Source organism: Ursus maritimus, unplaced genomic scaffold (assembly GCF_017311325.1).
Source record: "Ursus maritimus isolate PB19 unplaced genomic scaffold, ASM1731132v1 scaffold_25, whole genome shotgun sequence".
NCBI lineage: Eukaryota > Metazoa > Chordata > Mammalia > Carnivora > Ursidae > Ursus > Ursus maritimus.
Genome location: NW_024425008.1, coordinates 1,477,028 through 1,504,859, shown reverse-complemented (window position 1 = coordinate 1,504,859; position 27,832 = coordinate 1,477,028). Strand labels below are relative to the sequence as shown.

The following is a 27,832-nucleotide window of genomic DNA, read 5'->3' as shown; positions in this document are numbered from 1 at the left end:
CCCCCCCCCCCCCCCCCGACCTGCACCGTCCTCCTGCCCTGCTCACCCCTGTGGCCCAGGCACTGCGTCCTGCTCCTCTGCGGCCTCGGTCACCTGGAACACGGAGACTGGGGTCAGCTGCAGCGAGGACCGCACTGCTCCCACCCTGGCATGACGGGTCCTGCCCTCCCCGAGCCTCTTCCTAAAATAGAAGCTGAGGCCCGCTGCCGTCTGCGGGGGACCCACCTGGTTGATGCACAGCACCGGGCTCCGGAAGCTGCAGCTCAGCCGGCGCAGGGCGGCCCCCAGCGCCTGCAGACGCCTGGCCCTGGGGATCGCAGCCGGGCCGTCAAACTCGCAGCGGAATGGGGCGGCCACGGAGTCGATGACCACCAAACGGGCCATCCCCCGAGACAGCAGCATGGGCACCTTCTTGCTCACACACTCCAGCAGGGTGTCCTAGAAGCCGAGGGGAGATGGTGTCACTGCCTGTGCCACTGGCGTCTCCCCTTCCGCCCTGCGCCGAGAGACCCCTTGCATCCGTCCCCTTGTACTTCTCAAGTCCCTGGTGGGGCCAGCACCCCTCAGGGCCATCACCGTGACCAGGCCTTTCTCCTTCCGTGGACCCGTGCCAGGCACTGACCTTGGACGCAGCCACCCCGGAAGGCCGACTTGTTAGCACCACGGTCCTGGGGGCCACACTCCTGCCAGGCGGGTGTAGGGGTGGCCCTGCCCCCTGCCCAGTGACCCCCAGTGGAGGAGGGAGGAGGGATGTAGTGGGGTGGGGCCGCCTCAACTGTGGAGACCCCGGGCTGTGCCCAAGCAGGGGGCCGGGTGCAGATGGCCCCCCCCCACCAGCCCTGCCCATCCTCCGGGGCCTCAGGCCTGCCCCTTGGAGCCATCTGCCCTGCCAGCTTGGACTTAGGCCCCAGTGCTGCGTGACCACACACTGGGTGTCCCACCCTGAGTGAAACCCCATTCTGTGCTTCTGTCTCTAGGGCGTCTCCAGTAGAGCCTCTTTTTGTGGAAAATGACAGCAGCAGCAGTGGCCTCGAGGATGCCAGCAGTAATGTGAGTCCTACCCCCGCTTCCCTCCACTGGAGGCTGTGGGGCTCCTGGGGGCTGGGCAGGTGGGGGCTGCGCTGCCCGTGCTCCAGCCCATCCCCTGCCCTACTGGCACCGCCAGCCTCCCCCGGCCTCAGGGACACTGGGCAACAGGGTGGAAGCCTTCTGCCCCCAGAGCTGTTTTTGGAACCATACTTAGAGAGGGCACCATGGGTCTTGGCGGCCCTGGCCCTGACCATGGTCTTCTCTTGCAGTGAAGCCACACCCAGCCTGGAAGACCCAGGATGCTGCTGCTTGTTCGCAGCCAGAGCCAGCCCTGTGACAGCCAGGGGACGGCCACCGAGGCTGGAGGGCCCTGGAGCTAGGAGCCTGCAGCACTAACCTCGTCTTCTGTGTCCCCGTGCCACGGAACACACTGTCCTACTAATAACCACACTGCTCGTTGGGATGCGTGTTGCTTGCCAAGCCATGGCCACGCTCGGCCCCTACAGGATGATGGGGTGGGCGCGGCCTCCCTCCTGGGCCGCGGTTCCGGGGAGACCCGTGGGCCATCTGCGTCCTGACTCTCCGTGGAAGAGGCCGTGGCTGCAGGCACCGTGTGCCACAGCTTACCGTGTTACTTCCCCAAGCTGTGTGTGATATGTTTTATTGTAAATTTTTTAAAAATTAAAAGTTTATATGCCTTATCCTTTCCTTGCAATATTTATAACAATCCTTAAACGGGGGAAGGCCCACTGGAATCTGGGGGCTCCGCCCAGCCAGAGCTGACGTCTGGGGGTGCTGGGGGGAGTGGTGTGCTCGGGAAGCCGGGCTTCGTGGGGAGGCCCCACCCTATGCAGAGGCCTTGCTTTTTTTTGGCGTACTGGTTTATTCTAACTCCCCACCTTTCCTTGCCATCCTTCCCATTCTTACTCATCCCTCCACCAAATAACGGACTACGTTGGAAGCTGGTCAGGCCGCCAGCACCGCTCCCCCTGCCTGCTGGACCTGCTCTGAGCTCCCAGCCCTTTGCCCTCTCCCTGAGCGCTCCTGCCACTGTGATCCGTCCACAGGCAGGGACCTGTCACTTGGTGATGCTTCCAGATCTGTCCCGAGAGTTGTGGCCAGGTGGCACTCAGCCACCTGAGAGGCTTGTTGGGGCTGGGGGCCTGCTAGGCCCTGGCCAGGTTGGGGGGGCTCCGTCAGAGGCAGAAGTAAAACCCAACACAGACTGCTCTGGCTGGGACGGCTGGCCTGGACAGCAGGTCCTGTCTCCTGGGCAGTGGGCACTGCAGGCTGGCCAGGGACAGGAGGTGGCATGCTGGGCATCCTTGTGCCTGCAGGGCCGCCTCCCCCCACTCCTTGTGGGTGGGGGTAGCAAGTCCTAGAGGATGCCTGGTCCGACTTGAATTTCAGGTACTGGATCGTGTGGATCTGAACGCGTGGCGTGCATGCACGGGCACGTGCCTCTATGCTGACAGGTACTGGGGGTGGCCCGGGGTCTCGTTTGTGGCTCTGCCCACCGGTCCCCTTGGAACTCAAGGCCAGAGAGACACTCACCACATCGGCCACGTGCTCGATGAAGATCTGGTTGCCAAATTTTATCCTGTCGACCACGTCTCCCGGAACGTCTGTCCGCAGGTGCCGCTGCTGAGCGATGAGCTGCTGCAGACGCAGGTTGGGGAAGACGTCTTCCGTGCAGATGTACACGGCCCCTGGGAAGGAAAAGGGTGCCTCCTTTCAGACACTCTGCCCCTTGCTGACCAGATGCCACCCCACGGGCCTGCCCCTGGCCTGTCTCGAGTGGAAGTGAGTGGGGTCATCAGGGCCTAGGCTTTGGGCAGTCCCCATCCTGTGCACACGGGGACACTCCCTCAGAGGCTCTACGAGTGCAGAGTTCCAAGGCTCTACTCTCAAGGCTCCCCCGCCATCTGGGGCTGCACGGTGACAGCCGTCTTTGTGTGACTGAAAAAGCCAGTGGGCAAACAGTGGGCCACGTGTCCCCAGAAGCCTGGACACGTAGGGGCAACAGCCCGGCCAGGGCCTGGATCCCTGTACCAGAGAGCGGACCTCGAGTCTACAGCCAGAAAGAACCAGGGGCCATCCGAAATAAACCGTTTGTGGCAACTAATTTTCAACCAAGGTCCCTGGACAGTTCGAGAGAAAGAATGGTCTCTCCAACAAATGCCACTAGGACAGCTGGGTCACTGCAAGCCAGAGAACGGGGTCAGGCCCTGGTTTCACAGCCTGCATGGACGCTGCCAGCACGCACCGAACTCCGAAGAAGACACAGGGAAACCTTCGTGACTTTGGATTCAGCACTAGATTCTCAGATGTGACACAAATAGCACCAGTGAGCAAAGGCAGAGAGAGAAACTGGACTTGATCAACACGGTACCATCAAGAAAATGAAAAGACAACCCACACAGAGGAGAAAATACTGTGAATTCCGTATCTGGGAAGAGTCTAGCACCCACATCACTTCAACAGTTCTTACAATTCAACCACAAAAGACAACGCAAATCAGAAACCGGGCAAAGGATCTGAACAGAACTTTCTCCACAGGAGACGTGCAGATGGTCGACAGGCCCAAGAGGAGATGCCGAACATTGTCAGTCGCCCGGAAATGCAAATCAAATCCTCTGTGGGACGCCACCCCCCACCCACAACGGTGGCTCAAATCAGAAAGTCCAGCATCGGCAAGGACAGCACACTGAGGGCGGTGGCACGCCATCGGGCAGTCCCTCACCCACTTGGACATGGCACTTGCACGGGACCCCGTGGTCTGGGCGTGCGCACGCTCACGAGAGCCATGTATGCCGGCGCTCAGAGCAGCACTGTCCACAAAAGCCACGAGGTGGAAGCCACGTCACATGGACAGGGTGGATGGGTGAACAAATGTGCTCTGGACACACAACAGAGTATCGTTCAGTCGTAAGAGGGAATGAAGTACGACACGTGTTCTGACACAACGAACCTTGCAAACATCATGCCTCGAGGGAAGAGAGCTCGAGACATAGGATCCCACCTGGCGAGATGCCCAGAATAGGCAAGTCCCCGGAGCAGGAAGCAGAGCCGGGGCTGGCAGTGGGCAGTGGGGAGGGCCCATGAAATGTTCTAGAATTAGGCAGTAGTGATGGAAGCATGGCTTTGTGAATGCACTAAAAAGCACTGAATTATACATTGAAAATTTTATGGTATGTGAACTACAACTCAATTTTTTAAAAAGAAATGGCCTGTGTTCTGCTGGAGCCCTGGCTGTGGCCCCAGGACCGCCAGGACCCCCAGCGGACCTTTGTGTCCCTCCCCTGCATCGGTCACTGCACAGCCTTGGGCAGGGGAACCAGGACGAGCCAAAGGACGCACACCACGTATGCGCACGCACCCCGTTTGCGCCTTTTAACTTTGATGTAATTGTGTTTCGGCAGAATTTCAAACTTAGACACGGATGTGTGGTGGAACGAGAAGCACCAAGTCTGTCTGTAGCGAGCACCTGACCATCAGCATGTCCCTAACCTTCCTGGACACATTCCAGATCGTCCCTCAGGGGAAATGCTGCCTGGAGACACGGCTGAGCCCCTGACCCCGTCTGCCCCAGGGCAGCTTCAAGTGACCGTGCTGGCCTATTGGGGAGAGCGGGCTGGACGGAAGGTTCAGAGTGGAACCTGGTCTGTGTGTGCAGCCCCAAAGGCCCTTCACCCCCCTGGGCGTGTGGCTGGGAGAGGCACGGGACTCGCTGCACTGCCCCCACCTGCCACAGGCCACGGTGCCTTCTCCGGGGTAGCCCCAGCAGACGGTGGCGGGCCAGGGAGAGAGGGGGCTCCGTGTTAAGTGCAAGATTCAAAGTCAGTCCAGAGTGTCTTCACCATCCTTTTCAAAATTAGGGCTTTCAGATCTCACTGGGTTAAAGGAGTTATTTTGTCAGGAAAGTGGGCATCTTGGACTAACATTTAATGTCATGGTAACCTCAGGGCCATTTCAGGGGACACGCCTGAGACACCTGCCCGGCTCTCTCCGGGTCCCCTGTGCCACTGTGATGGTCACAGTGCGTCCTTTCCCTGGGGCTGCAGCCTGTGTGGCCGGCCCATGGCCCGGCGTCCGACAGACGGCCCCCACAGCCTCCTTGGCCACCCACAGCTCAGCTCCCCATAGCCTCACGCCCAGCAGCTCCTCGTTCTTGGCGTCCTTGCTTCTGTCTGGCAGACGTGGGGGCTCCGTGTAGGAGGCAGGCACAGCTGGAAGCACAGGCCTCCAGTCTCCAGCGCAGCCCATGCGAGTGACATGGCTGTCACCAGGAGGCCCTGGGTGGCGTGGCAGCGGTGGACGGGGTGGAATGAGACCCCCCAGACCAGCAGTGGACAAGGCAGGCTTTGCCATGGGGCAAGGCCACCTCAGGCTGGGGTTCAAGCCAGCGTGCTTGCAGCTCAGGGGACACGCTTGGCTGCCGTGTCTTGGGATGGGGGAAACAGGCTCTGCTGTGGGACGTTTTCAGGGTGTCTGGCGCCAGGAGGGGTGGGACCAGGCAGCTCCAAGGACACACCCTCGCGGTGCCCTTCCCGCTCCCCCACGTCAGGCCCGCACTGAGGACAGACCCAGCCTGGACACAGAAGCCAACGGTAACTGCCTGTGTGACCTGTCCAGGAGAAAACGGGTCCGCAGGGAACCCAGCTGGGCCAGAATGTCGCAGGCTGGTGGAGTGAAGGAGCCCGGGCTGGGAGAGCTTTAGGATCAAGACTGACGGCCAGCCCTGCACTCCACACCCAGTCTGTCTCGGGCACAGCCCCCACCGGGCCCCGTGGATGCACTGGTGAGCATGGGGGGCTCCCAGCTCATTTCTGAGCAAACCCAAGTCTGGTATCACCGCGGCTCTCTCGTGGGGTAAACGGAGGACCTGCTTCCAAGGCCAAGTCCATCCACCCAGCACCAGTGCCAGGTGCCTGCCCCTCAGGCCCTCCCAAGCTGCACCCTTGCCCAGAGACGCAGGGGCGAGAGAGACACACAAACGCCACCTCTGGTGGGAGGAACTGCCGCACGTGGTCAGGAGCCCCTGCCCATGGCCAGCAGAGCCGGCAGGCGCCAGATGCTAGCGGTTCACAGGAGCCACGCAGACCGAGCCCCCTGCTGCCCGTGCCCTGCGACCACAGGGACCTACACGTGTTCAGCAGTGCGTGTCCCCGGGGCAGGAGGTTTGGCCCCGGCTGTGTCCCCAGCCCGCCACGTGGCCCAGCCTGTCTGGGCAGCGGGGTGAGCACGTGAGCTGGGAGGTGCCGCCAGCTCGTGGGCAGCCCAGGAGCAAGGAGAGACCGCCGAGCGTCCGGCAGCGAAGCAGCTACCCAGCAACGTCACGTGCACCCCAGTTACCTCATGTCCAATAAAACAATTTAGATTTTGAATGCTTGAGAGACCTACATAGGCAGCCAAAAGTCTCTCTACCGTGTAGCCTGTGCAAATGTCACACGCACACAAAGCAATGCAAGAGGCCCAGCCCCTGCCACTCAACAGAGGCCCGCCCGACCCCGCCACCAGGGGCTCCAGCCTGCACGCTCCTTCCCTGGAAGCAGAAAAGCGAAATACTGCTTGCCCTGGGTTTCTGCCTCTGGACCAAATGGCTGGCAGGCTGGTGGTGTGTGTGCATGAGTGCGTGTGTGTGCGGCCTGGTGGTGTGTGTGCATGAGTGTGTGTGCATGAGTGTGTGTGTGCAGGCTGGTGGTGTGTGTGCATGAGTGCGTGTATGTGTGAGTGTGTGTGTGCGGCCTGGTGGTGTGTGTGCATGAGCATATCAGCGTGTGTGTGCGGGCTGGTGGTGTGTGTGTGCATGAGCGTGTGTGTGTGAGCGTGTGTGTGCGGGCTGGTGGTGTGTGTGCATGAGCGTGTGTGTGTGAGAGTGTGTGTGCGGGCTGGTGGTGTGTGTGCATGAGCGTGTGTGTGTGAGCGTGTGTGCGGGCTGGTGGTGTGTGTGCATGAGCGTGTGTGTGCGGGCTGGTGGCATGAGCGTGTGTGAATGAGGCTGCAGGAACCCTTGGGCCAGGCCCACAGCCCACTAGGGGACTTCGCTCAGCCCGAGGTGGCAGGGCCAGGTGAGCGGGCGGCTCCCGCGGCACTGGCGGCTCTCGGAGGCCCCTCTCCCTCTGGGGCAGAATCGACAGCAGATGTGAAGAGAAGGACGGGAACTGGGGAAGACCCCAGCGGTACACCTGGCGCAGGCTCCGTGGCGTACGGCCCTCAGCACTGCCGGGCCCCCGGGAACTCCTGGGCAGGATGCCCCCACCCCAACTCTGCCCGCGCCGTAGGAGGCAGCCACTCACCGGCCCCCAGGCCTCCGTGCTGCCGTGGGAACTGCACAGTCAGGCAGAGCTGCAGCGCCAGCTGGGTCTTCCCGGCGGAGCTGTGGCCGGCCAGCTCGGTGAGGCCGTCCAGGGGCAGGCCGCCGCGGAGAAGCCCGTCAAGCACGGGGCAGCCCAGGCTCAGGCGCTGATGCTGCTCGGGGAACCTCTGCTTCTGCTGGTACAGATGCAGCGCTGGGAACGCAGGGGGTGTTAGGCACCGTGCGATGGGAGAACAGGTGACCTCGGTCGCGTGGGTGGATGCGGTGCCAGTGGGCAGGGAGGAGGCGGTCAGTGCTGGGAAGCTTCACCTGGCTGCAGTGCTCTGTGGGCACCTGTGGGCTCTGGGCTCTGACGGCCAACTCACCCCTGCTTCTCGCACCCCTTGGCCCAAGAGCTGACTCTCGGAGCGGGGACCCCCGTGGTTCTCTCGTTGGCTTGGGAGGTCCCCATCCTGATGCTGTGACCCAGCCCTGCACTCGTTCCTCCCCATGCACCAGGGCAGAGCAGACACTCTCCGTGCCTACCTGTGAAGACGCTGCTTCCCCGCACCTGTGAGGAGGCCGTTCTCAGCAAGTGCTGCACGTCAAGGCTGGAGAGGCTGGTCAGTCTCTGCAAGTCTGGTCCCGAAAAATGCAAAACCTCCTTTATTGATTTCAATTTGGCTGAAATTATACAAATAAATTACGGAACAAGTTCAAACTACAGTAACACAAGGCAACATAGCAACGACAATAGGTGTTTTCAGGAATACTGTCTTCCAATTCCAGGGACCCAGTGGGCAGGGGCCCGATCCATCCACTCCCTGAGGCTCTGGGAGCCCCTGGGTAGAGTGTGATGACAACAAGGAGGAGGGAAGGGGCCTGGGGGAGCCCCACCTACAGCTGTAGCAGCAGGAGCCAGAGATGAGGAGGGCCCTCTCCGAGGTGCCTGGAGCAGTGGCTGCCACCCAGTTCCCCATCCCGGAAACATCTAAGAAAGGCGGTTTCTGTGGCCGGGCAGGCCTACACGCAAGGCAGGGCTAGAGGATGATCCCAGGGCAGGGTGAGGACCACGCGTGAGGGAAGATGCAGGAAGGAAAGCTGAGCCAGGTTCCAAAAAAGTGTCCACTGTATCAGACCGCTGGCATGATGGGGATGGCAGGATGGCCAGTGGGACAAACAGCAAAGAACACAAGAGGGTTACAATGCCAGTGGGCAACAGCTGGGTAGGAAGGGTTACAGAGTTAATGTGTCCAAAAGGTCTGGTATTTGGGGAGGAGAGTGAATAAATTAATTTTGGGCTTGAATAAATGCATTACTTTCAAACCAGTAGAAAGAAAAAAATATGCTAAAAATATATCCAACCAATCCAGAAGAAACCAAAAATGGGAAACCACCACAAAAAGAAATAAGAAAAATAGCTCAGCATAATAAGGCAGAGTTAACCCCACACGTTCAGGAACTACCTTAAATATGTATGCACTGAATGCTCCAGTGAAGACGTATGGACAGACTGAATGAAAGGGAAAAGAAAGCAAAATGACTGATGGGCTTTGAAAAAACCAAGAGCCAAGGATGAAGGAGCAGGACCACAAGACTCTGCACCGGTGGAGGAAATCACCATGTTGCTGCACCAGCCCCCACGTGTACTTAGGATTCTATGTTATATGAACAACAAGCATCCTACTGTTGAAGCTTCCCCAACAAATGCCCCAGGAGACAGGGGAGATGGAAGGGAGTCCCAGGATGCCAGCTGGTGCGGGGTAGCCAGGGGTGGACGCATCAGGAGACAAACAGAATGGGTGAGCTGTCCTACCCTTTGAGAGCATTTAAAAATGAGGACTGGTACTTGATGGACATACTGGACAATGTGGGAAAAGTCCGTGAGACATACACAAAACACAGCATTGGAAAAAAGGAAGCAACTAACAACTTTGGGGAAAAATAACAAAGATGGTACAAGAAAGGAAACAATCTTAAGCTCCCAGTTCAGCAGCAAAATCATTATGACTCCAGTCAAAGCCCTATCCCAGTTCAGCAGCGGTCATTATGACTCCAGTCAAAGCCCTATCCCAGTTCAGCAGCGGTCATTATGACTCCAGTCAAAGCCCTATCCCAGTTCAGCAGCAAAATCATTATGACTCCAGTCAAAGCCCTATCCCAGTTCAGCAGCGGTCATTATGACTCCAGTCAAAGCCCTATCCCAGTTCAGCAGCAAAATCATTATGACTCCAGTCAAGGCCCTATCCCAGTTCAGCAGCGGTCATTATGACTCCAGTCAAAGCCCTATCCCAGTTCAGCAGCAAAATCATTATGACTCCAGTCAAAGCCCTATCCCAGTTCAGCAGCGGTCATTATGACTCCAGTCAAAGCCCTATCCCAGTTCAGCAGCAAAATCATTATGACTCCAGTCAAGGCCCTATCCCAGTTCAGCAGCGGTCATTATGACTCCAGTCAAAGCCCTATCCCAGTTCAGCAGCAAAATCATTATGACTCCAGTCAAGGCCCTATCCCAGTTCAGCAGCGGGCATTATGACTCCAGTCAAAGCCCTACCCCAGTTCAGCAGCAAAATCATTATGACTCCAGTCAAGGCCCTATCCCAGTTCAGCAGCGGGCATTATGACTCCAGTCAAAGCCCTACCCCAGTTCAGCAGCAAAATCATTATGACTCCAGTCAAGGCCCTATCCCAGTTCAGCAGCGGTCATTATGACTCCAGTCAAAGCCCTACCCCAGTTCAGCAGCAAAATCATTATGACTCCAGTCAAGGCCCTATCCCAGTTCAGCAGCGGGCATTATGACTCCAGTCAAAGCCCTATCCCAGTTCAGCAGCAAAATCATTATGACTCCAGTCAAGGCCCTATCCCAGTTCAGCAGCGGTCATTATGACTCCAGTCAAAGCCCTATCCCAGTTCAGCAGCAGTCATTATGACTCCAGTCAAGGCCCTATCCCAGTTCAGCAGCGGTCATTATGACTCCAGTCAAAGCCCTATCCCAGTTCAGCAGCAAAATCATTATGACTCCAGTCAAGGCCCTATCCCAGTTCAGCAGCGGTCATTATGACTCCAGTCAAAGCCCTATCCCAGTTCAGCAGCAATCATTATGACTCCAGTCAAGGCCCTATCCCAGTTCAGCAGCGGTCATTATGACTCCAGTCAAAGCCCTATCCCAGTTCAGCAGCGGTCATTATGACTCCAGTCAAGGCCCTATCCCAGTTCAGCAGCGGTCATTATGACTCCAGTCAAAGCCCTATCCCAGTTCAGCAGCGGTCATTATGACTCCAGTCAAGGCCCTATCCCAGTTCAGCAGCGGTCATTATGACTCCAGTCAAGGCCCTATCCCAGTTCAGCAGCAGTCATTATGACTCCAGTCAAAGCCCTAACGGCCCAAACTGTGTTCCAACTGGGGGGGAGGAGTGGAGGAAGTAGGGGCACAAGCAAGCCAGTCCTCACCCCTGTAACATGCACTCTGTGAGTAATCCCTGTACGTTGAGAAATTGAACACAGCAACATAAGCACATTATTTAAAAACCCAGATATAAATACAAAAAGAATTGATAAAAGACTTGTAAGTGGTGTAAGTAGTTCCATTTCACTTTTTAGACAATAAACATGTATTATCTTTGATGAAAATAAAATTTACTTTATAAAAGCCCTCAGTGAAAAACACACACACACACACACACACACACGCGCGCCCCCAACCAAGAAACCTGCAGCATAGTCTATCATCGGTCACTAATCAGGATTGGTTGTCTTGAGGAAGGGGGGACTTGGACCACCAATCCTGTTAACTTGTTTTACGTGCACTGTGTATACGTACATCCGTATATTTCACATACCTACTTGATCCAGACATCAGTAAATATACCTTTCTTAACTGCAGCAATAATTCTGGGATTCAGGTCCAACTGATCCAAATCCATTTCTTCAGCAGGTTGACCACAAAGATGAGTAACTTCCCAGGGATGCAAATTCCAATGCGCTTGCTGTCCCCGCAAACCGCCCAGGAGCCGAGCATAGCAGAGTGATGGTGGCCTGGGTGTGCAGTCCCCTTTGAGACCGGGGTTCACCGTCAGCCCCGAGGCTGGAGGAGAGACTTCACTGTACCAGAAAAACCACCGAGGTAAGTCTAAGGCAATGCTTCTGTTAGAGCAGCCATTTGATAACTCAGAAACCATGGATTCCAATCCACAGATTGATGTGTTTGAAGAAGTGTCCCCAGGTCACCCGCATTCTAAAGGTCAATGCCACACATGGCAGACCCATTCCATCCCCTGCAGAAAGTGCTCCCACCCTGAGTTCTGGCCCGGGGACCTGGTGTCCAGGTGAGCACCCTGCCTTGACCCACCTCTTTGGTGAGGATGACACAGACAGCTGGAGATCATGCGCACTGGGCTCGCGGGAATGAAGCGTCTTCTGCATTCTCCAGTTTAGTCTCCCCTAAGCGTGTCTCCATGGAGGGTCTGGGAAGAATGGGAAAAGTGAGTTTTCAATCTTGCAGGATGCTTCGAGTTGGAACCTCCACAACAACCAAGCTGTTTCAGCGGAGGACAGTGGAGACTGTCCCGGCCTTGCCCTGCAGCCCCCACCCGTCCCCTGGCCAGCAGCCCTTCCATGGCCCGAGCCCTAAATGCTGCGGGACAGAAGCCCCACCCCACCTTTGCGGGCTGCCCCACTCAGCCCAGGGTCACCCAGAAGCAAGCCCCCCCGATCAGCAAGGCCGAGAGTGCAGCAGGGTGGTAGGAACAGCAAGGCCCGCAGCCGCACAGGCTGAACCTAGTGTCAGCGTCCGAGGCCTCCACTGAGGGGAAGTTCACCTGCCCCTGCAGCGCTTAGAGAGTTCCTGATGTGGACAACATCAGGTTGATTTTGGAGCTTCAAGACCCAGGTCACTCATGCTGTCACATTCACAGGCTGGTCAGGAAAGCAGGTCTGGCACCCAGAACTGACAGTACCAGTTTGGGGTAGCTGCAGACCCTGCCACCCAGACGTGACCACACCATGTGACTATGACAGTTGCTGCAGGAAGGAGCGCATGCTCTGGTCCCATATCTGCCTGCAGCAGGCGCGCCCAGGTCAGGGCTGCCGATGCTGAAGAGGATACACGCAGAGGCCCCGGCCCCCCGGTGGCCACCAGGACCGCAAACCGGAGAAGGATGGTTGGGTCTCAGCCAGAAAGAGGTGCCTGAACGCAGGGCCCCAGGGCCAGGTACACACAGGGAGAGGCGATGGGGACTGTGACCAGCTCCAAAAGGTACCGAGTGTATGGAAGTTGTGAGGTTAGATTCCTGAAGACAGAAAGCAATTAAGAAAGAGAACATCATCTCCAGGAAAAGTAGTAAGTTGTCAAAGGAGCTGTAGTGCACCTTCCTGGCTCGGCAGGGAGATCAGCTTCAGGAGCCCTGAGGACAAGAACGGGAAGAGGTGACCCAGGAAGGCACCACCCAGAGCCACCCCCAGGTCAACAGAACACCTGGACCAAATACCAAGCCTGCTGTTTTCAAATTCTGGAGAAAGTGTGTGTGTGTGTGTCCTTCCCCTAGACCTGTGGAAAGCCCCAGGGGCGTGCCTTGCTGTGACACGCAGCCGACAGGCTGGGCTGGGGTCCAGATTGTGAAGAGGGATGGCTGGTAAGGGAGGTTCTAGCGGAGGATGCCCAGGCTGTGGGTGTGAGCCCAGGAGGCTGGCAGGAGGCTACTGCCTCCAGGAGGTCCCTGGATACAAACTCGGACCCTGAGGAGCAGCCAGACACAGGGCCTGAAATCAAGCCGTGTGAGCACAGCGCCTCAAGTTTACGTGATGGAAGAACAGAGCATCGGGAAGCGGAGTGACGGCGAACGGAGCCGCCGTAAACCAGACACTGGCCCAGGGGCTGGACGGACAGCCCCCAGGTGGATGCCCTGCCCCGCGCCCCCCTGAGGGGTAGGCGTGTGAGTCAGCCATCCACCCTCTGGGCCCTGTGCTTCTCCGACAGGGAGACGGCTGTGCACAGACGGAGCTGCACCAGGGGGCTTCCTGGAGCGTTTCAGTTACTGTTCACAGGGGACAGTGACCATCGCGTGCCACTGGGTGAGTGGGACAGAGCTACCAGAGAGAACCCATGTCTGCATGAACCATTAGGACGGATGTGACTTTGAAGCAGTCCTGCCAGAGTGAAGTCCGGAGCCTTCTTGGGGGGACTCGCTCTCTCCAGCTTCAGGACACTCACTTGGGCCGCAGCCCTGAGGAGCCCGCCAGCTAACCCACACCACGCGGAAAGCTCGGAGCTCCAGACGGACTGGCCCACCTCCACTCTGGGCAGCGAGACTCACATGTCAAATAGGTTTAATGAATTTGTGAAAAGGAATTATGGGGGGATGACTAGAGACCTTTCAAACCCAATCCACTTGCACTGCAGGTTGGGCGGACTTCCACTGCAGGTTGGGCGGCACCAGCCGCAAGCATGCCAGAGGGCAGGGCGGAGCCCTCTTAAGTGGGGAGGAGAGGGCCTGCAGAATCTCCCAGGGATCCAAGGCCACTTTCTCTTGCCAAGTTCAAAGCCAAATTCAGGCAAGATGGTGCAGCTCCACTGATGGAGCGCTGAAGTCAGCGGGGGTAATGCCCACGTTTCTCAGACACACAGTGCACTCTCAGGACTGTTCTAAGCACACTTCACACATCACCGCCTCCCTCAGTCCTCAGCAAGACTGCCACCTCCGCTTGCTGACCAGGAAGGGATGCACACAGCCACTTACTGCGACCTCAGATGGGATCCAGGTCCAGGCCAGGTGCTCTAAGTCCCCAGCGCCTGTTAACAAATGCAACAGACTGTTCAGTCTCGGTCATCCAGAGGCTGGCCTGCCGGGGGTGTGCAGTCCGTTTCATCCCGCGGCTGCTGGCGATGAGCCCAGGTCACCCCGGTGACCTGGGCGGCCTTGCCCGGCCGCCACTACGGGGTCTCCGGAACCGCCTGGCCTGGACTCCTGGGTCCGCGGCCCTTCTCAGGACCCTGCCCTCTCTGGGGACCCCTTCCCAGGCCCTGCACCGCCTTGCCCCATTCCCGCCAGCGACTGCAGCAGACCCACGTGACGTCGGAGCGCACCTGCTCCCCCGCCACGCGCCGCGTCTCCACCGCGGCCCACCTGGGCCCCGCCCCCCACCTCGGAACGCCCCACCGTCGTGCGGCCCTCGTTCGCCTTTCACGCCGAGGCCCCCAGACTGCCGCCGTGACCCTAACTGGCCCTGCAGCTCGGCGGCCTGCTCGGGTCTCAGCGGTGGCAGCCCCCAGGACAGGCCTCCGCACCCCGGCTCCCGAGCTGCCAGGACCCCGCCAGGACCTGGACTCTGGCTGTCCCCTCCGCCCGCCCGCCCGCGGGCTTCAATTGTGTGGACAACCCGCGACCCCGCCAGCCCCTTCGCCGCGCGCAAACCCCTCGCCGCGCCCCCGCGGGCCGGCCACTCACACCCCGCGCGCGCTCAGTTCGCCGCCTGGCTCTGCCCCGCCCCTCGCAGCCTCCCCTTCCAATGAGACCCGGGCGTCCCTCACCGGATGTGCCAATGAGAGAGGAAGCGGCGCTACGTCCCAGACTAACTGACCAATCCAAAGTCTCAATCGTCCCCAGGGGGCGGGGCGTTCCTGGGCGCGTCCTCACTGCCGATTGGTTACCTACAGCAGGGCGGCCGGGGAGGTGCCCTTGCGCGGATTGAAGAGCGCAGCGGTGGGGCGGAGCCCGAGCGCCGATTGGCCCGCGCTCCGAGCCGGGCGTGGCGATTGGACGCAGCCCCTGTCATCCACGCGGGCGGGGCGGGGCTCTTGGCGGGGCGAGGGTCCGGGCGGCTGGCGAGAGCTGAGGCGGCGTCATGTCGTCTGAGGTGGCCGCGCGTCGCGACGCCAAGAAGCTGGTGCGCTCCCCGAGCGGCCTGCGCATGGTGCCCGAGCACCGCGCCTTTGGCAGCCCCTTCGGCCTGGAGGAGCCGCAGTGGGTCCCGGACAAGGAGGTAGGTCGCCGCTGCCCGCCAGCTTCCCGCCCCCCCCTCCACGCCCCGCTCTCCGGAGACCCCCGGTCCGCGTCCCGGGACTTCTGGCACCCTTGTCCGCGCCCCGGGATCCCCTTCCGAGCCCGAGGGCCCGCATACGTGCCCCGTTCTCCTGAGATCCCTTGTCTGCGCCCCGGGACTCCCGTTAGCGTCCCGGGACCTCCGTCTGAGGCCGAGGGCCCCCCGTCCTTGCCCCGGGATCCCGGGACCCCCATCCGCGCCCGGGACCCCCGTTAGGGACCCTGTACCCCAAACAGCTTCGTCTGGCTCTTGCTGCCCTTTCGGGGCCCCTCACAGCTGCCCTCGGTACCCCGGGCTCCCGCCGCCCACGCTCCAGCCCTTCCGGGGCCTTGGGCACCGTGCCCTCTGCCTGGTTCCCTCTCGGGGCGCCCAGGCTCGCCCACTCCCGCGCCAAGTGCGCCCCGCACGGACAGGCCCTCCCGCTCGGTCCGGGCTTTGCCCACCTGCGAGCTCGTGTGGGAATTCCACTTCCATTGGTTGAGCTGCTGAGTGGAGCCCCTGCCCCGTGGGGGGAGCGGCGGAGAGGCCCCCGCGCGCTCTGGGGGGTCCTTGCGCGGTGCGAGCGGAAGGCTGGGTGTGAGCAGGAGGCTCCGGATGGGCAGTGAGGAGGGCGTCCTGGCTGGGGGACCGCACCTGTTTGGAGAGGCAGGAGCAGCTGTGGCAGGAGGGGTGAGGCTGGGGAGGCGCTGAGCTGTCCCTGTTGGCGGGTGGGTGCGGCACCTTCTGAAGGCCCTTCTGTGTCCATAAGCCAACAGTTCTGTTCCCGGAGGCCAGGGGACAGAAGTCCATGCACTCCTGTAAATCCAAACCGTCTGAAAGAAATCATCCCATGATTGTTGGAAGTGCTTTAAGTGACAAGCGCCCCCTGTGCCTGATTAGCCACCCTCCCTCCCTGAGAATCACTGTTGCGCCGCTGGGTTTCAGCGGAGGAGTGAAATCAGGTTCTGGTGTGGGAGGAGGGCCAGCGCCCAGAAGCTGGGGAGGGGCGCGGGTGCAGGGCAGCGGGGAGGAGGGGCCAGCCTGGAGGTCAGTGGCCAGGCCGACCGGCCTCGGTCCCTTGTTGCTCTGTGTGAGCTCTTCTTTTCTGCAGTTTTACCCTTGGTGCTCCCGCTCTGCACAGCATGTACCTTTGCTCACAGGGCCTCCTTGGTTAGTGCTGTGGAAAGATAAAAGTGTCGTGTCTGTGGTTGTCATGCGTGAGTACGTGTCACAGAGTCCCTTACGGGCGTATTGAGGAGCCTGGGTGCAAGTTCCTGCAGTCGGACAAGTCAAAGTAGCACAGCTCGAGGTGAGGACAGGCAGGTGACTGAACATGCAGACGGGCGAGGTGCTCGCTTCCTCATTGGGGGAGGGGTGGCCGTGACCCCTGGCACCCCAACTCTGCACCTGTGGGCACATCATCTGTGGCCAGATCACTGAGTGGTCACCCATGTGTCACGGAGGTGAGGGAGTGGGGGCAGCATTTTTCCATCATGGTTCTCCACCGGTAGCCGCTGGAGACGTTTTGTCCCTGACCGACCCCGCTCGAATTCTAACAGCACTGATAGGCCCCCCGCCGCTCAGGGACCCTGTGGCTGGGCTTCGAGAGCTCGCAGTCTGGATGGAAGCACTGCGGGCGGCCGCACTGGGTTAGCTGCTGGGGTAACTGCTGTACCCCTGGCTCCCTCTCCCCCAGTGTGGAGTTTCCTGAAGACAGGCCTGTGTTCTCCTGCCTTGTGGCCACTACTGACCATGAAGCAGTGAGAGGGGTCTGGAACTCGAACGGAGTGCAGCTGGGTGGAAATGCTGGCATCCGGAAGGTGTCCCTCCTTCAGCCCGAGATTCGTTCCCAAGCTGAAAGTGGCGGGCGTCGCTCCAGAGCGCCCCTTACCCCCATTTGTCAGGATTATCGCTGGTGATGGAAGAGCCAGGGCAGGCCCTGGAGGCCTTCCAGGGAGGGTGGGGGTGGGGGTGGGGGGGCCGCTGCAGGCGGACTTGTCAGTAGAGTTTGAAATCTGGGGCATAGTCCAAGAGTCCAGAACTTAGCAGAGAGTGTTCTGGAGGAAAAGAAACTTGGCATGGAGCGGTGTGGCCAGGAGCCTCTGGAAGCCCTGGGGAAGGGTGTGGCGGCAGTTCCTCCGCCACTAGCCTGCGCCTGGCCCGCGGAAGGGACGCCCCCGCTGCCCCCCGCTGCGTGCTGTCGGGGCACTCCTGGGACCCCGGGACCTTCTGTGTAGGGGAGACTCAAGCGTGTGATGCCGGTGGTGAGGAACAGGTTTGTTTATTTGTGGTGGTTTGGAATGGGGGAGGGGAATTAGAATTCGGTAGATGTGGTGGGAGGGTGTCCCATAGACCCTCCGCTGCCACCCACTTCTTGCTGTTTGCCAGTTAGTTTGTGGGTGGTCCTCCAAGTGTCATCGTGACTGTTTTCCGCTGGGTCACCCTGAGGCCAGCCCAATCCACATCTGTCGTGTGCTTACTAAGCTGCCTGACCCTGTGCCAGGTTGCTAGCTTGGGCCTGCAGGGACATCCCTTAAAAGTGTTGAGAATTTGGGGGGGTGGTGTGTTTGGGTGCATGCACAGAGAGATGGTCTGTAGCCCTCTGCTTCCCAGAGGGGTTCCCGCGAAATGGAGCATGTGGTCTGCCTCCCTAGGGGCTTGTGGGCCTCGGGAGGCGGTGGTGGGACGTGGATGGAGGCTGGAGCTGGGCAAGTTCACAGGAAGCCTGGCAGTGGTCTTGGGGTCGTGTGAACGATGGTGGGGAGTGGGCTTGCGGTGGGCTCACTGGGCATGCGGCTGGAGGGACTTGTCACAAGCAGATGGAGATGCTGAGTTTTACCCTTAAATACCCTGCATCTTGCACCCTGCCTTCCCATCTTCAGCACTGGGTGTAACCAATAATGATGGCGGCTCTGTGCTGTTATTTTGACACTTGGATACTCACTCTATAGACACAGAACTGGGGAGGAGGACACAAGTATGTCAGATAAAAACCAAATCCTGAGCTAGGAGAGATCATATTGGATGGGGTCATTGCCGGCCACGGAAGGAGCTGCTGCTACGGGAGGGGGACCTCGGGGTCTGTCAGCGTCTCTGAGGCCAGGTGGGAACAGGCTTGCTTTATGGGGGGAGGAACCCCGGCTGGACGAGAACAGATGGTGGGAGGGGAAGGCTCTGGTGCAGGCGGAGGCGCACGTGGAGGCGCACGTGGAGGCGCAGGTAGTCTGACCTGACATCAGGGGATGCGTCACCCCCAGTCAGCCTGTCTCAGGCTGAGGGTGGGTCGTCATCTATGGGCCTGAAGGATGGAGAGAAGCTTGACTCCAGTTCGACCAAGTGAGGTTAACGGGCATTCTTTTCAGGTCAGCCAGTCAAGAACGGGGTGAAGAAAGGAATGAATTTGGGGTCCGTGTCCAGCCTTGTCACGGGTGATCGGGGACAACTGAATCATCTAAGTCACATGGCAGGGGGTTCGCTGCAGAAACTTTCCCAGCACAAAGTTGGGGGGGTGTTCACACTTGCTCTCCAGGACCCCAGGGGGCGCCCTCCCTTGCACGCCCAGGACCCCTCTGCCTTTGGCAGGCGCTGATGGAAACACCACGGTAGAGGGCCCCTGAGTGTGGGTCGTGGCCTCATGTGTCCCTCCAACCTTTTGAGAGTTTTTTTTCTTTTTTTTAAGATTTTATTTTTTTTATTTGACAGAGAGAGGGAACACAAATAGGGGGAGTGGGAGAGGAAGAAGCAGGCTCCCAGCGGTGCAGGGAGCCCGATGCGGGACTCGACCCTGGGATTATGCCCTGGGTGAAGGCAGAAGCTTAATGACTAAGCCACCCAGGCGCCCCTGAGCGGGGGTTTTTAGCAGTTCGCTCGTTCCCTCGTTAATTAAGCAGTTAAATCTTAGAACGGGTCAGTTTATATTTTAGGAGTTATGCTTTTACTCTTTAGAAGGAATTATCTTTTTTTTTAATTAAAGATTTTATTTTATTTTTTTTTTTTTTTAAGATTTTTTTTTATTTATTTATGTGACAGAGAGACAGCCAGCGAGAGAGGGAACACAGCAGGGGGAGTGGGAGAGGAAGAAGCAGGCTCACAGCGGAAGAGCCTGATGTGGGGCTCGATCCCAGCTCTTCCTACTGAGTCAGCCAGGCACCCCTAGAAAGGATTATCTTTCAATAAAGATACATTAATACAAATACCTTTAAATTTTATTTTCGGGATGTTTGCATCTGAGGAACACACGGTGATGTGTGAGGGTCCGAGGGGTCTGTCGCCAGCCAGCCAGGGAGCGCTGTCGGGGGGGGGGTGTCCTGGGGTGTGGAGCATGACGGTCCCCCAGCCCCAGGGGAGCGTGGGCAGGCATCCTCTGGCTCTTCTTTTACAGTAACCTTTTCTGAGACTCCTTTAAACCCTGTATTTTCTGACTTTGATGTTGAGGGGAGACCCTCCGTCAGCTGTCCTTTGGGGCTGGGGCTGGTTCTGGAGTTGCCAGGGCACCTTTGGGGGCTCCTTGTGTGAGGGTCGGGCAGTGGTTGGCAGACTCTCTCAGCCGCAGGTCAGGGGGAGCTTGGAATTCCCGCGGCGCTTCTGTTCTGTGGCCGGGCCGGTCTCAGCTCCCACGTCCACGGCGGGGCTGCTGAGCCAGCCGGGAGTCGAAGGCCCGGGGGGTGTGTGCGGGCCTGGAACTTCCTGCCCCGGCCGCCCCATCCTCCGCGGTGCCAGCGCACCTTCAGACCCCACCCCTTGCCACCAGCTTCCTCCGCCCTGTCCGCAGGGCGAGAGGTCCGTGGGGTGAGTGTGGGCCCCCGAGAGGCTAGGCTGGAGCCTCCTGTCCTCGAGTAAGTCCCCAGGGGCCCCAGGTGGGCAGCCCCTGTCTGCCGAGCAGCCTGTGCAGAGGCCGCGGCAGCAGACCGGCCCTGTGCACACGCACCGCTTGTGGGACCCTCCCTCACCGAACTCACGGTCCCTCATGGTGGGCCTGTCCTGACTCCATGGGCCCTGGAGATCCTGTGTGTTGGAGCCTCAGCCCCCTCGCACCCCGGCAGGGATCACGCAGGCCCAGGCGTGCAGGGGTCTCAGGCACAGTGTGCACCTGGTTTCTGGGCTGTGCGGCCTCGTCTGTGGCCCCGGGCCTTCGGGAGTCACTCGGTCTAGTTCCCGTCTTACGGCTGCGGGGTGGGCTTGTGCCTGTCGTGTTTGCTTTGGGGACAGTTTCTCAGGCAGGGTCTCTGTTCTTTGGCTGTATTTTTACTTTGGTCTCTTTGCCTGTTGCTTTCTTTATTTCATTCTCTTTAGATTAAATTGCTTTGTTGATAATTTTAAAAGTGTCTTTTCTGTTACATAATCAGCAAATTACCTTGTTTAAAACTGTCAGTTTTCTGAATCCCTTCGTTGCTTATTTAGAGTAAGAAACTTCCGTATCATTTACATTGTTAAGGGAGCACGTTTTAAATTCTGGATGGGTCTTTGGTTTAAAAGTTGGTCATTCAGCTTACCCAAACACCCCAGCCTTACAGTAAGCGGGAGATGAAGACCGCCTTTGTTGGTGGAGAGGGAGAGGGGGCGGGAGGGGCAGCACGAGAAGCCCCAGGAGGCGCGGAGCCGGGGCGCAGGCAGGCTTTCCCGTGTGCACTGGCCTCACCCTTGGTGGAGGCTTTCTCCAGTGGATTCTGTGGCTGGCACTGCCGGGGGTCACACACAGCCTGGGGCCCTGCCACAGTGCAGAGGCCCAAGTGCCAAACACAAGCAGCGTTGCAGAACTCATAGAAGGGAGAGGCAGTGGCAGGGGATGGCGGAAGCAATGGCGCTGTGAGTAGCCAGCTCACACTCCAGGAGCATCTGCAGGGTGCCAGCACCCCTGGACTCTGCTTTGGACCAACACAGAGTAGTGGGCACTTGGCACCTACCTCGAATCTCTTCAGGGCTACCTGCTTGCCTGACTCATGGGGTCCGTGTGCACCAGCCTGAGGCTGCCTTGGGGGAGGCCGAGGCCCAGAGGGGGATGCGCAGAGAAGGGGGGGAGGTCAGCCAGCATGTGGGTGGAACTGAGCCTGGGGGCGGCGCGGGTTGGCCGGTGCCCCAGCTGCTCCTGCGGGACGAGTGTGTCTCTGGCTGACCAGAGGGAAGAAGGTCGATGGGGACGAGGGAAGGCCCAGCTGGGCAGGACTGGCTGTCCCCTGAACCGGGTCCTGATCAGAAGTTCTCCTCCCTGCCTGGGATGGGGGGGCAGTTTCCCTGTCACCAAGTTGGGCTGAAACTCCATTTGGGTCCAGGGGCAGTTTCCCTCTCACCAAGTTGGGCTGAAACTCCATTTGGGTCCAGGAGCAGCTTCCCTGCCGGGACAGCTCTTTGGTGCTTCTGGCAAAATCTGAACCAACTCTTGGCTTGTATTAGCGAGGAGGTCTGAGTTCGCCCCTTGTCCTTGGTGCCGGAAGCAGGGCCACTTGCAGGGCTGTGGCTCTGGGAGCGCTTGGGGGAGGGAGGCCTCCCTCGATGCCTAGCACCCTTGTCTCTGCACTTCTGGGGCGCCCATCGCCGTGAGGCCAGCTGCCTGAGCCCCGGCCTGGCCTCTGCCATTCCCTCTGGTTCCTTCCTTTGAGGAGCATTCGAGAGCATTTCCAGGCCTGGCAGGAACCGTGTTGAACCCTCACTGGGCCCACGTTATCTCACGTCCTGTGCAGATGTGCGTGTGGCCGTGCGTGCCTGGAGACTGAAGCACGCTGCAGGCGCCCTGCGTGTTCCGTGGGTGGCCCCCCCCCCCCCGCCCACGTAGCCTCCTTGCTGCACTTTCTGTCATGTGTGCAGCTGGGTGCTCACCTGGCCTGGCCCGCTGCAGGTGAATTCCCGCTGTGCAATCTCCTGGTCCTTCCATGACACGGATCCTTGCTACCAGCACCGGGACAGCCCCAGTGAAGCCATTCGGGCTCTGACCACTGCCCCTGCCTGAGTGTGCCCCGTGTCCCCGAGATGCCATCTGACCTCACCTGTGCCCTTGGTGCCCCCCCACCCCCATCCCGGCATGTGGCTACGGGGGGGCCACCCAGCCTGTTGGGCTCCCGAGCTGGTGGCCGAGCCTGCCGCACTGTGTCCGGCCTGCTGGAGGCCACTCCGGTGTCTCGGCTGCAAGGGGCGGGAGGGGTGCTGTCCTGGCAGCGCTCAGCTCTGGGTCCTGATACTGACACTAGGTCGTCTTTCCTCCTAGTGCCCGAGATGTATGCAGTGTGACGCCAAGTTTGATTTTCTCACCAGAAAGGTGAGCTGAGGCCATCGGGTGGGGGGCCCAGGCCAGCATCGAGCCACTTCCGGTTGGGGGGGGGGGCGTCGTGCACCTTGTTTGTTCTGGCGGCCACCTGTCTGAGGAGGGCAGACTGTGACTGGGCCCCGGGGCCCAGGTGCAGCTTGCACACCCGTGTGACCATGCTGGGCGCTGCCACACACGTGGGTCTTGCCCTCCAAGGGGTGTCCTCTGAAGAGGTCGGGTGTCCTGGCAGGACGCAGAGTGCAGTGGCCGGGAGGGAGTGGAGCAGCAGAGCGGCCTGCCGTGTACGTGGTCCTCATGGCGACCTCATCCCTTCGATGGCAAAAGCCCGTGCGGGGCCAGTGTCAGGAGATGGGTGGTGGTCCAGTTGGGGAGGGGGCGCCAGTCCTCGGCCCCCTCACTGCCGCCCCCGTGTCTGCAGCACCACTGCCGCCGATGCGGGAAGTGCTTCTGTGACAAGTGCTGTGGCCAGAAGGTGCCGCTGCGGCGCATGTGCTTCGTGGACCCGGTGCGGCAGTGCGCCGAGTGCGCCCTCGTGTCCCACAAGGAGGCCGAGTTCTACGACAAGCAGCTCAAAGTGCTCCTGAGCGGTAAGCCTGGGCCGCCTGCTCCCTGCTGGCCTGCAGGAGCTCTGTCCCCACCTCCTCAGGATTCCCGTGGAGGCAGGGGTGAGCCGGCTCTCTGCGCTCACAGACGAGGGTCTGCCTCCCCAGCAGCTCCTGAGGCCCGAGCCCTTCCTGGCGGGCCGGCGCCGTGCCTCTCAGCCTGGGCCAGTTTGCTGGCCTCCTGTTCCGGTCCTGCCCTGGCTGCTCCCGAGCCTGTGGGTGGAGGGCTCTGTGCTCTTGGGTCCGGGTCTTTGGGCTGGAGCCCCCAGGGCCTTTCGGGGAAGGAAGGAAGGTTCCTAGGAGCTTTCAGGGTGCACAGAGCCTCTCCCAACAGCAGCGCCTTCTGCTCTTCCTCCATCACGGCCTTGCTGCCCTACTGGGGGGACCCGCGGGCGCAGCCACGGCCCTGGTCTTGGTTGGGGTCACTTTGTCCTGGGGGGCGTCTCCCTGGGAGCTGGCCTCGCCGGGCCAGGGAGGGTGAGGCGTGAGAGGAGCTGCTGTGTCCTCATATTTGTTCTTCTGTCCCCAGGAGCCACCTTCCTCGTAACTTTCAGAGACACTGAGAAACCAGAAACAATGGTTTGCCGTCTCTCCAACAATCAGAGGTAAGAGGCAGAGTGCTGCTCGGCACGGACAGCTTTGTCAGTTCGACCCTGGAGTGACGTGGTGTGGCCACTCTGTCCCCTAGGTACTTGCTTCTGGAAGGGGACAGCCACTACGAGATTGAAATCGCACGTATTTCGACCGTGCAGATCCTCACGGAAGGCTTCCCCCCCGGAGGTAAGTGCAGCAGGCGGTTTGGTGCCAGCGGGGGGGGCGGCTTTGGGGAGGACGACATGGCGTGGAGGACGGAGCCTGGTTGCAGGGTCTCTGAGAGGCCTGTCCGTTGTCCTCTTGGGCTTGTATTTAGTAAGTGTCTTCAGGAACCCGCCAGGTAAACGGGGCTGAATGTGTCCAATAAGGAAGGAGAATTTGCCCAAATGTGCCACAGAAAAGCTCTTTTGTCCTATTGTTGGCCTCACACTGAGGATAAAGCTCCCGGTGCAGCTGGCATCACCCATGTGCTTGGAAGGCTCTGGAGTGGTGGCTCATTGGGAACCAGCCCTTCTGCTCCTGTCAGGTGTCTGTGGAAACGAGATCCCCTTACATTTCCTTGGTGAGCTTCTAGAGCGTTTCGCCCAGTCTGGGTCTTCGCACCTCAGCATCTGTGCTTCAGTAGCTGTCTTTCCGTGGAAGTAGAGTCTGTGTTCCGTGTCGTGCAGTGCGCGCTGAAGAAAATCCACGTGACTGATTCCTTTTTGCTTTCTGTTTTCTGATTGGCTCTTGGTTGGTCTCCTCTCCTGCCCGCCTACCTTCTTGACGTAGAAAAAGACACTCACACTCACACCAGCCTCCTGGGGAGCCAGCCCGTCTCGGAAGGTCAGCCACACGCTACGCGCCACGCTCCCCCGCCTGCTGGGGCCGCGCCGCGGCTCTGAAATAGTTACTTCTTCTTCTTCTTCTTTTTTTAAAAAATATTTTGTTTGAGAGACAGCACAAGCGTGGGGGGTGGGCAGAGGGAGCCTGACATGGGGCTCCCTCCCAGGATCCTGGGATCATGACCTGAGCCAAAGGCAGATGCTTAACCAACTGAGCCACCTAAGTGCCCCGAAATAGTCACTTCTTTCATGATTTGAAAGAGGTTGGGCACAAGACGTGGGTATATGAAATGAATGAAAACACCCTGGTGGTAGAAACATAGTTTGCTCTGTTTCTCAATCCCAAGGGGGGCAGCTTTACCCACTATTTCACAGCGGGGCGTCAGCATCTGCTGTCCCTGAGCTGGCCGAGTCTGGGGCAGCGGGGCGCTGTGGGCGGTCTCCCTCCAGTACTTTCCTGCGCCTTCACAGCCGGGCTCCTCCCGGAGCCTCAGCCAGCTCTGCGTTTGCGTCTGAGCCCCCGGATGGGGAGCATCCCCCTGCCTCTGGGCCCCAGGCACAGGGTGTGCACGCGGGCTCCACACTGGTTGCCTGTGGCAGGTGGGGGGTTGAAGACACCCAGGTGCAAAGGGCAGGGTGTGGAGAAGCGGGGGGTCAGCCCAGGTGCCCCTGTCTACGTCCTGCTAGGGAGCCAGGGGCTCAGGAGCACACCTGGCCATAGCCCCTCCCAGGCAGGGAGCAGGCCGCTCCCCAGCTGGCCTGGTGAAGCCTCGTCTTCCTTGGCAGGGCCCTGGGGCTTCTGGTGCCACACGCCCCCTTCTGGCAGTTTTGGGGGTGCAGTGAGACCTGTTCTGCCAGAAGTTTTCTAGAACCTTTAAAAGCCCAGAACCCTGTCTTCCTGGGGGTGGGCAGCGGGGGCGGCACAATTCCCTGGGCGGATGGCAGTCAGAGGAGCTGCCAGGTGGTCGCTGTTCTCGGCTTTGCCGGCTCCTTGGATTGTCACAAAGTGTAGAAGCGGCCGTGTGCCAATTAAAGCTCACTGACAAAAGCAGGTGGTGGGCAGAGCCATGGTTGGCGTGCCCCCGAGTAGGAATGGGCACTCCTGCAGGGAGCCCGGTCAGGGACCAAGCTGGTGACACACACAGATGGACCGTGGCTCGTGAAAGGTTAGCTGCGGTGGCCTCCCCGGCCTGAAACGGGGCAGCACTTTCCCATTGCCATCGTATGGTGGCCAGGCCCTCTCAGCTGTCTGCAGGTGCCGCCCACAGTCCACAGGCCTGGGGGAGAGGCAGGCCCTCAGTTTTGACTCCAAGATTAGTGTCTGATGGAAGGAATCTTCCACGAGGTGGACTTCATTTTCTGCTCAAAATGGAGTTTTCATCCTGACGTCACAAAGTAGAAAAGCTGTAGGTGGACTTCACCGTGACGCTTGGCCTGTAAGGACGTCTCTGACTAGTCGTGGCTGGACGAGCCGGCCTAAGAGGGCCGCTCTGCGTCATGGCATCTCTGCAGGCGCACTCGCGTGCGGGGGGCGGGAGGGTAGTTCTCCGCAGAGCTTTGCTGGCAGCCTCAGGGCCCTCTGCTGTGGCCCTAGTCCTCAACAGTGGGATGGCGGTGAGGCCGGGGTGATGGCCCGGGTGCTCCAGGCGGGCTCTGTGCTCTGGCTGCAGGCGGGGGGGCGGGGGGGGGGGAACGACGACACTGGTATGCGCATGGAGCCGGCCTTGTTGTGGCTTCCTGACTGCAGGAGTCCCCACGTGGGACTGGGTGTTGCAGTCGTGTTTCTCTCACTTGACTCAGTGATGTGGTACAGTGCGTCCCGGGCCCTGGAGGGCCAGGTCAGGAGACTTCCTTGCCCGTCCTGTGAATTTGGGGTTATCTACCAGAAGGCCTCCAGGGCACAGGCCCCCACCCTCTGGCCTCCTGCACCAGCGTGAGGGGTGGGAGGGAGGCACCCTGGCCTCCAGCACATGAGGGCAGGTGGAATCCTGGGTGCTTGGGGTCCCCGTGGGCCTTCTTACCTCATCGCCCTCCTCCAGGAGGCAACGCACGGGCCACAGGCATGTCCCTGCAGTACTCCGCACCAGGGGCGGAGGGCACGACCCAGCTGAAGCTGATGGCGGGGGAGGATGCAAATGCCAGCAGGAGGCAGGCGACAGCGTGGCTGGCAGCCATGCACAAGGTACCTGGGCCGAGGCGGGGAGGGGCGCAGGGGGGCTGGGCCCTTCAGCTTTGAGCGCAGGCCCACCTTTCCCAGAGGAAGCCCTGCCATCCAGGGAGGGGGTGTCCAACCAGGCACAGGACCAAGCACCCCTCTCTGATCACGTTCTAGGCCACCAAGCTCCTCTACGAGTCACGGGATCAGTAACCCCACGCAGGATGGACCGTCAGCACAGAACCGCGGAGCCTGCCCTCTGCACGCACGCAGGCAACTAACCCTACACGTGCTGGGAAATGCAGTTTGAGTGTTTGGGGAACAGATGTGCTTGCTTATCTAGTGCAGCACGCAGTTTAGGACGGCTCCAAACAGCCGCGGCTTTGGAGTTGCTGTATTATCTCGTTGATTCTTAATTGGAGGTGAGAGGTTTACACTACTGCTAAACTATTTTTAGCATAACTTAAACCATGTTTTTATGGGGGCCCCGGTTTACTAGAAGGTTCTGGCACCTCAGTGTTCACTTGCACCACGATGATTTGGGCGGTGGTAACGCAGGCCTGATCTGTCCGGGAGCCTGTCTCTAGCACGCCACTTTCCGGTCTGCCCAGGCCCGTTTATAGACCGTCCACTTCCCGCATCACTAATCTGGGGCTACGAATACACCTTTGATACTTCACTAAGGGGGAGGAGCCAGCTTTGCTTTTTGTACTTTTCACTTACTATTTCACTTTATTAAAATACTTGTACAACAATTTGTATATAAAGCTTATGATTAAAACCTATTTTGAAACTAGAGATCAGGTCTCTCACTGTGTCCAAAAAACCTGAGCTTTCATTCTGCAGCTCCGTTCTGGCTCCAAAACACAAGACTCGCAGCCGCCGGTGAGAGACAGTGCTTTATTGTGCACATTACAGGGCGTCGGCGGCGTCGGGCGCAGCGCAGAGGCCGTCCTGCGGGGGCGCGCCCGTCGCACCGCCACACTGTGTACAATCGGTGCTTGGAGAGGACTGGCTACAGCAGCGGGTCTGCACACGTGTTTACACATAAATTA

General features: G+C 59.6%; 3 protein-coding genes across 21 annotated transcripts in view; 2 read left to right on the top strand and 1 right to left on the bottom strand.

Annotated features, from left to right (window-relative positions):
• KLC1 (kinesin light chain 1) overlaps positions 1-1,730 on the top strand; it is a 65,234-nt gene extending 63,504 nt beyond the window's left edge. For all 7 annotated transcript variants that reach the window (XR_005837583.1, XR_005837582.1, XR_005837581.1 and 4 more), the window contains 2 exons: positions 978-1,050; positions 1,299-1,730. Coding sequence is in view for 4 of the 7 variants with exons in the window: in XM_040641344.1 (XP_040497278.1) it covers positions 978-1,050; positions 1,299-1,301 (76 nt within the window). In the remaining 3 variants the exon portion in view is untranslated. The remainder of the gene's footprint in view (positions 1-977; positions 1,051-1,298) is intronic.
• The window catches only part of XRCC3 (X-ray repair cross complementing 3), a 17,217-nt gene extending 966 nt beyond the window's left edge, over positions 1-16,251 (bottom strand). The window contains exons 1-9 of one of the 12 annotated variants that reach the window (XM_040641355.1): positions 15,809-16,251; positions 14,063-14,115; positions 12,587-12,730; positions 11,677-11,791; positions 11,197-11,429; positions 7,874-8,011; positions 7,329-7,541; positions 2,584-2,738; positions 47-438 (exon numbers count right to left, since the gene is read on the bottom strand). In XM_040641355.1, coding sequence (XP_040497289.1) covers positions 47-438; positions 2,584-2,738; positions 7,329-7,541; positions 7,874-8,011; positions 11,197-11,429; positions 11,677-11,750 — 1,205 coding nt within the window. In that variant the 5' untranslated portion in view covers positions 11,751-11,791; positions 12,587-12,730; positions 14,063-14,115; positions 15,809-16,251. The other 11 variants (XM_040641360.1, XM_040641352.1, XM_040641362.1 and 8 more) reach the window with 11 other exon arrangements.
• On the top strand, positions 15,113-27,575 carry ZFYVE21 (zinc finger FYVE-type containing 21). 2 transcript variants are annotated; one of them, XM_040641363.1, is made up of 8 exons: positions 15,113-15,305; positions 22,543-22,593; positions 23,021-23,189; positions 23,734-23,809; positions 23,893-23,984; positions 24,570-24,623; positions 26,662-26,804; positions 26,955-27,575. In XM_040641363.1, exons 1-8 carry the CDS (start codon positions 15,168-15,170, stop codon positions 26,988-26,990), a joined length of 759 nt encoding a protein of 252 aa, XP_040497297.1. In that variant the 5' UTR covers positions 15,113-15,167; the 3' UTR covers positions 26,991-27,575. The 2 variants fall into 2 exon arrangements, with proteins under 2 accessions (XP_040497297.1, XP_040497299.1); XM_040641365.1 differs by lacking the exon at positions 24,570-24,623 and having other exon boundaries at positions 15,115-15,305.
• Positions 27,576-27,832: the final 257 nt, after the last annotated feature.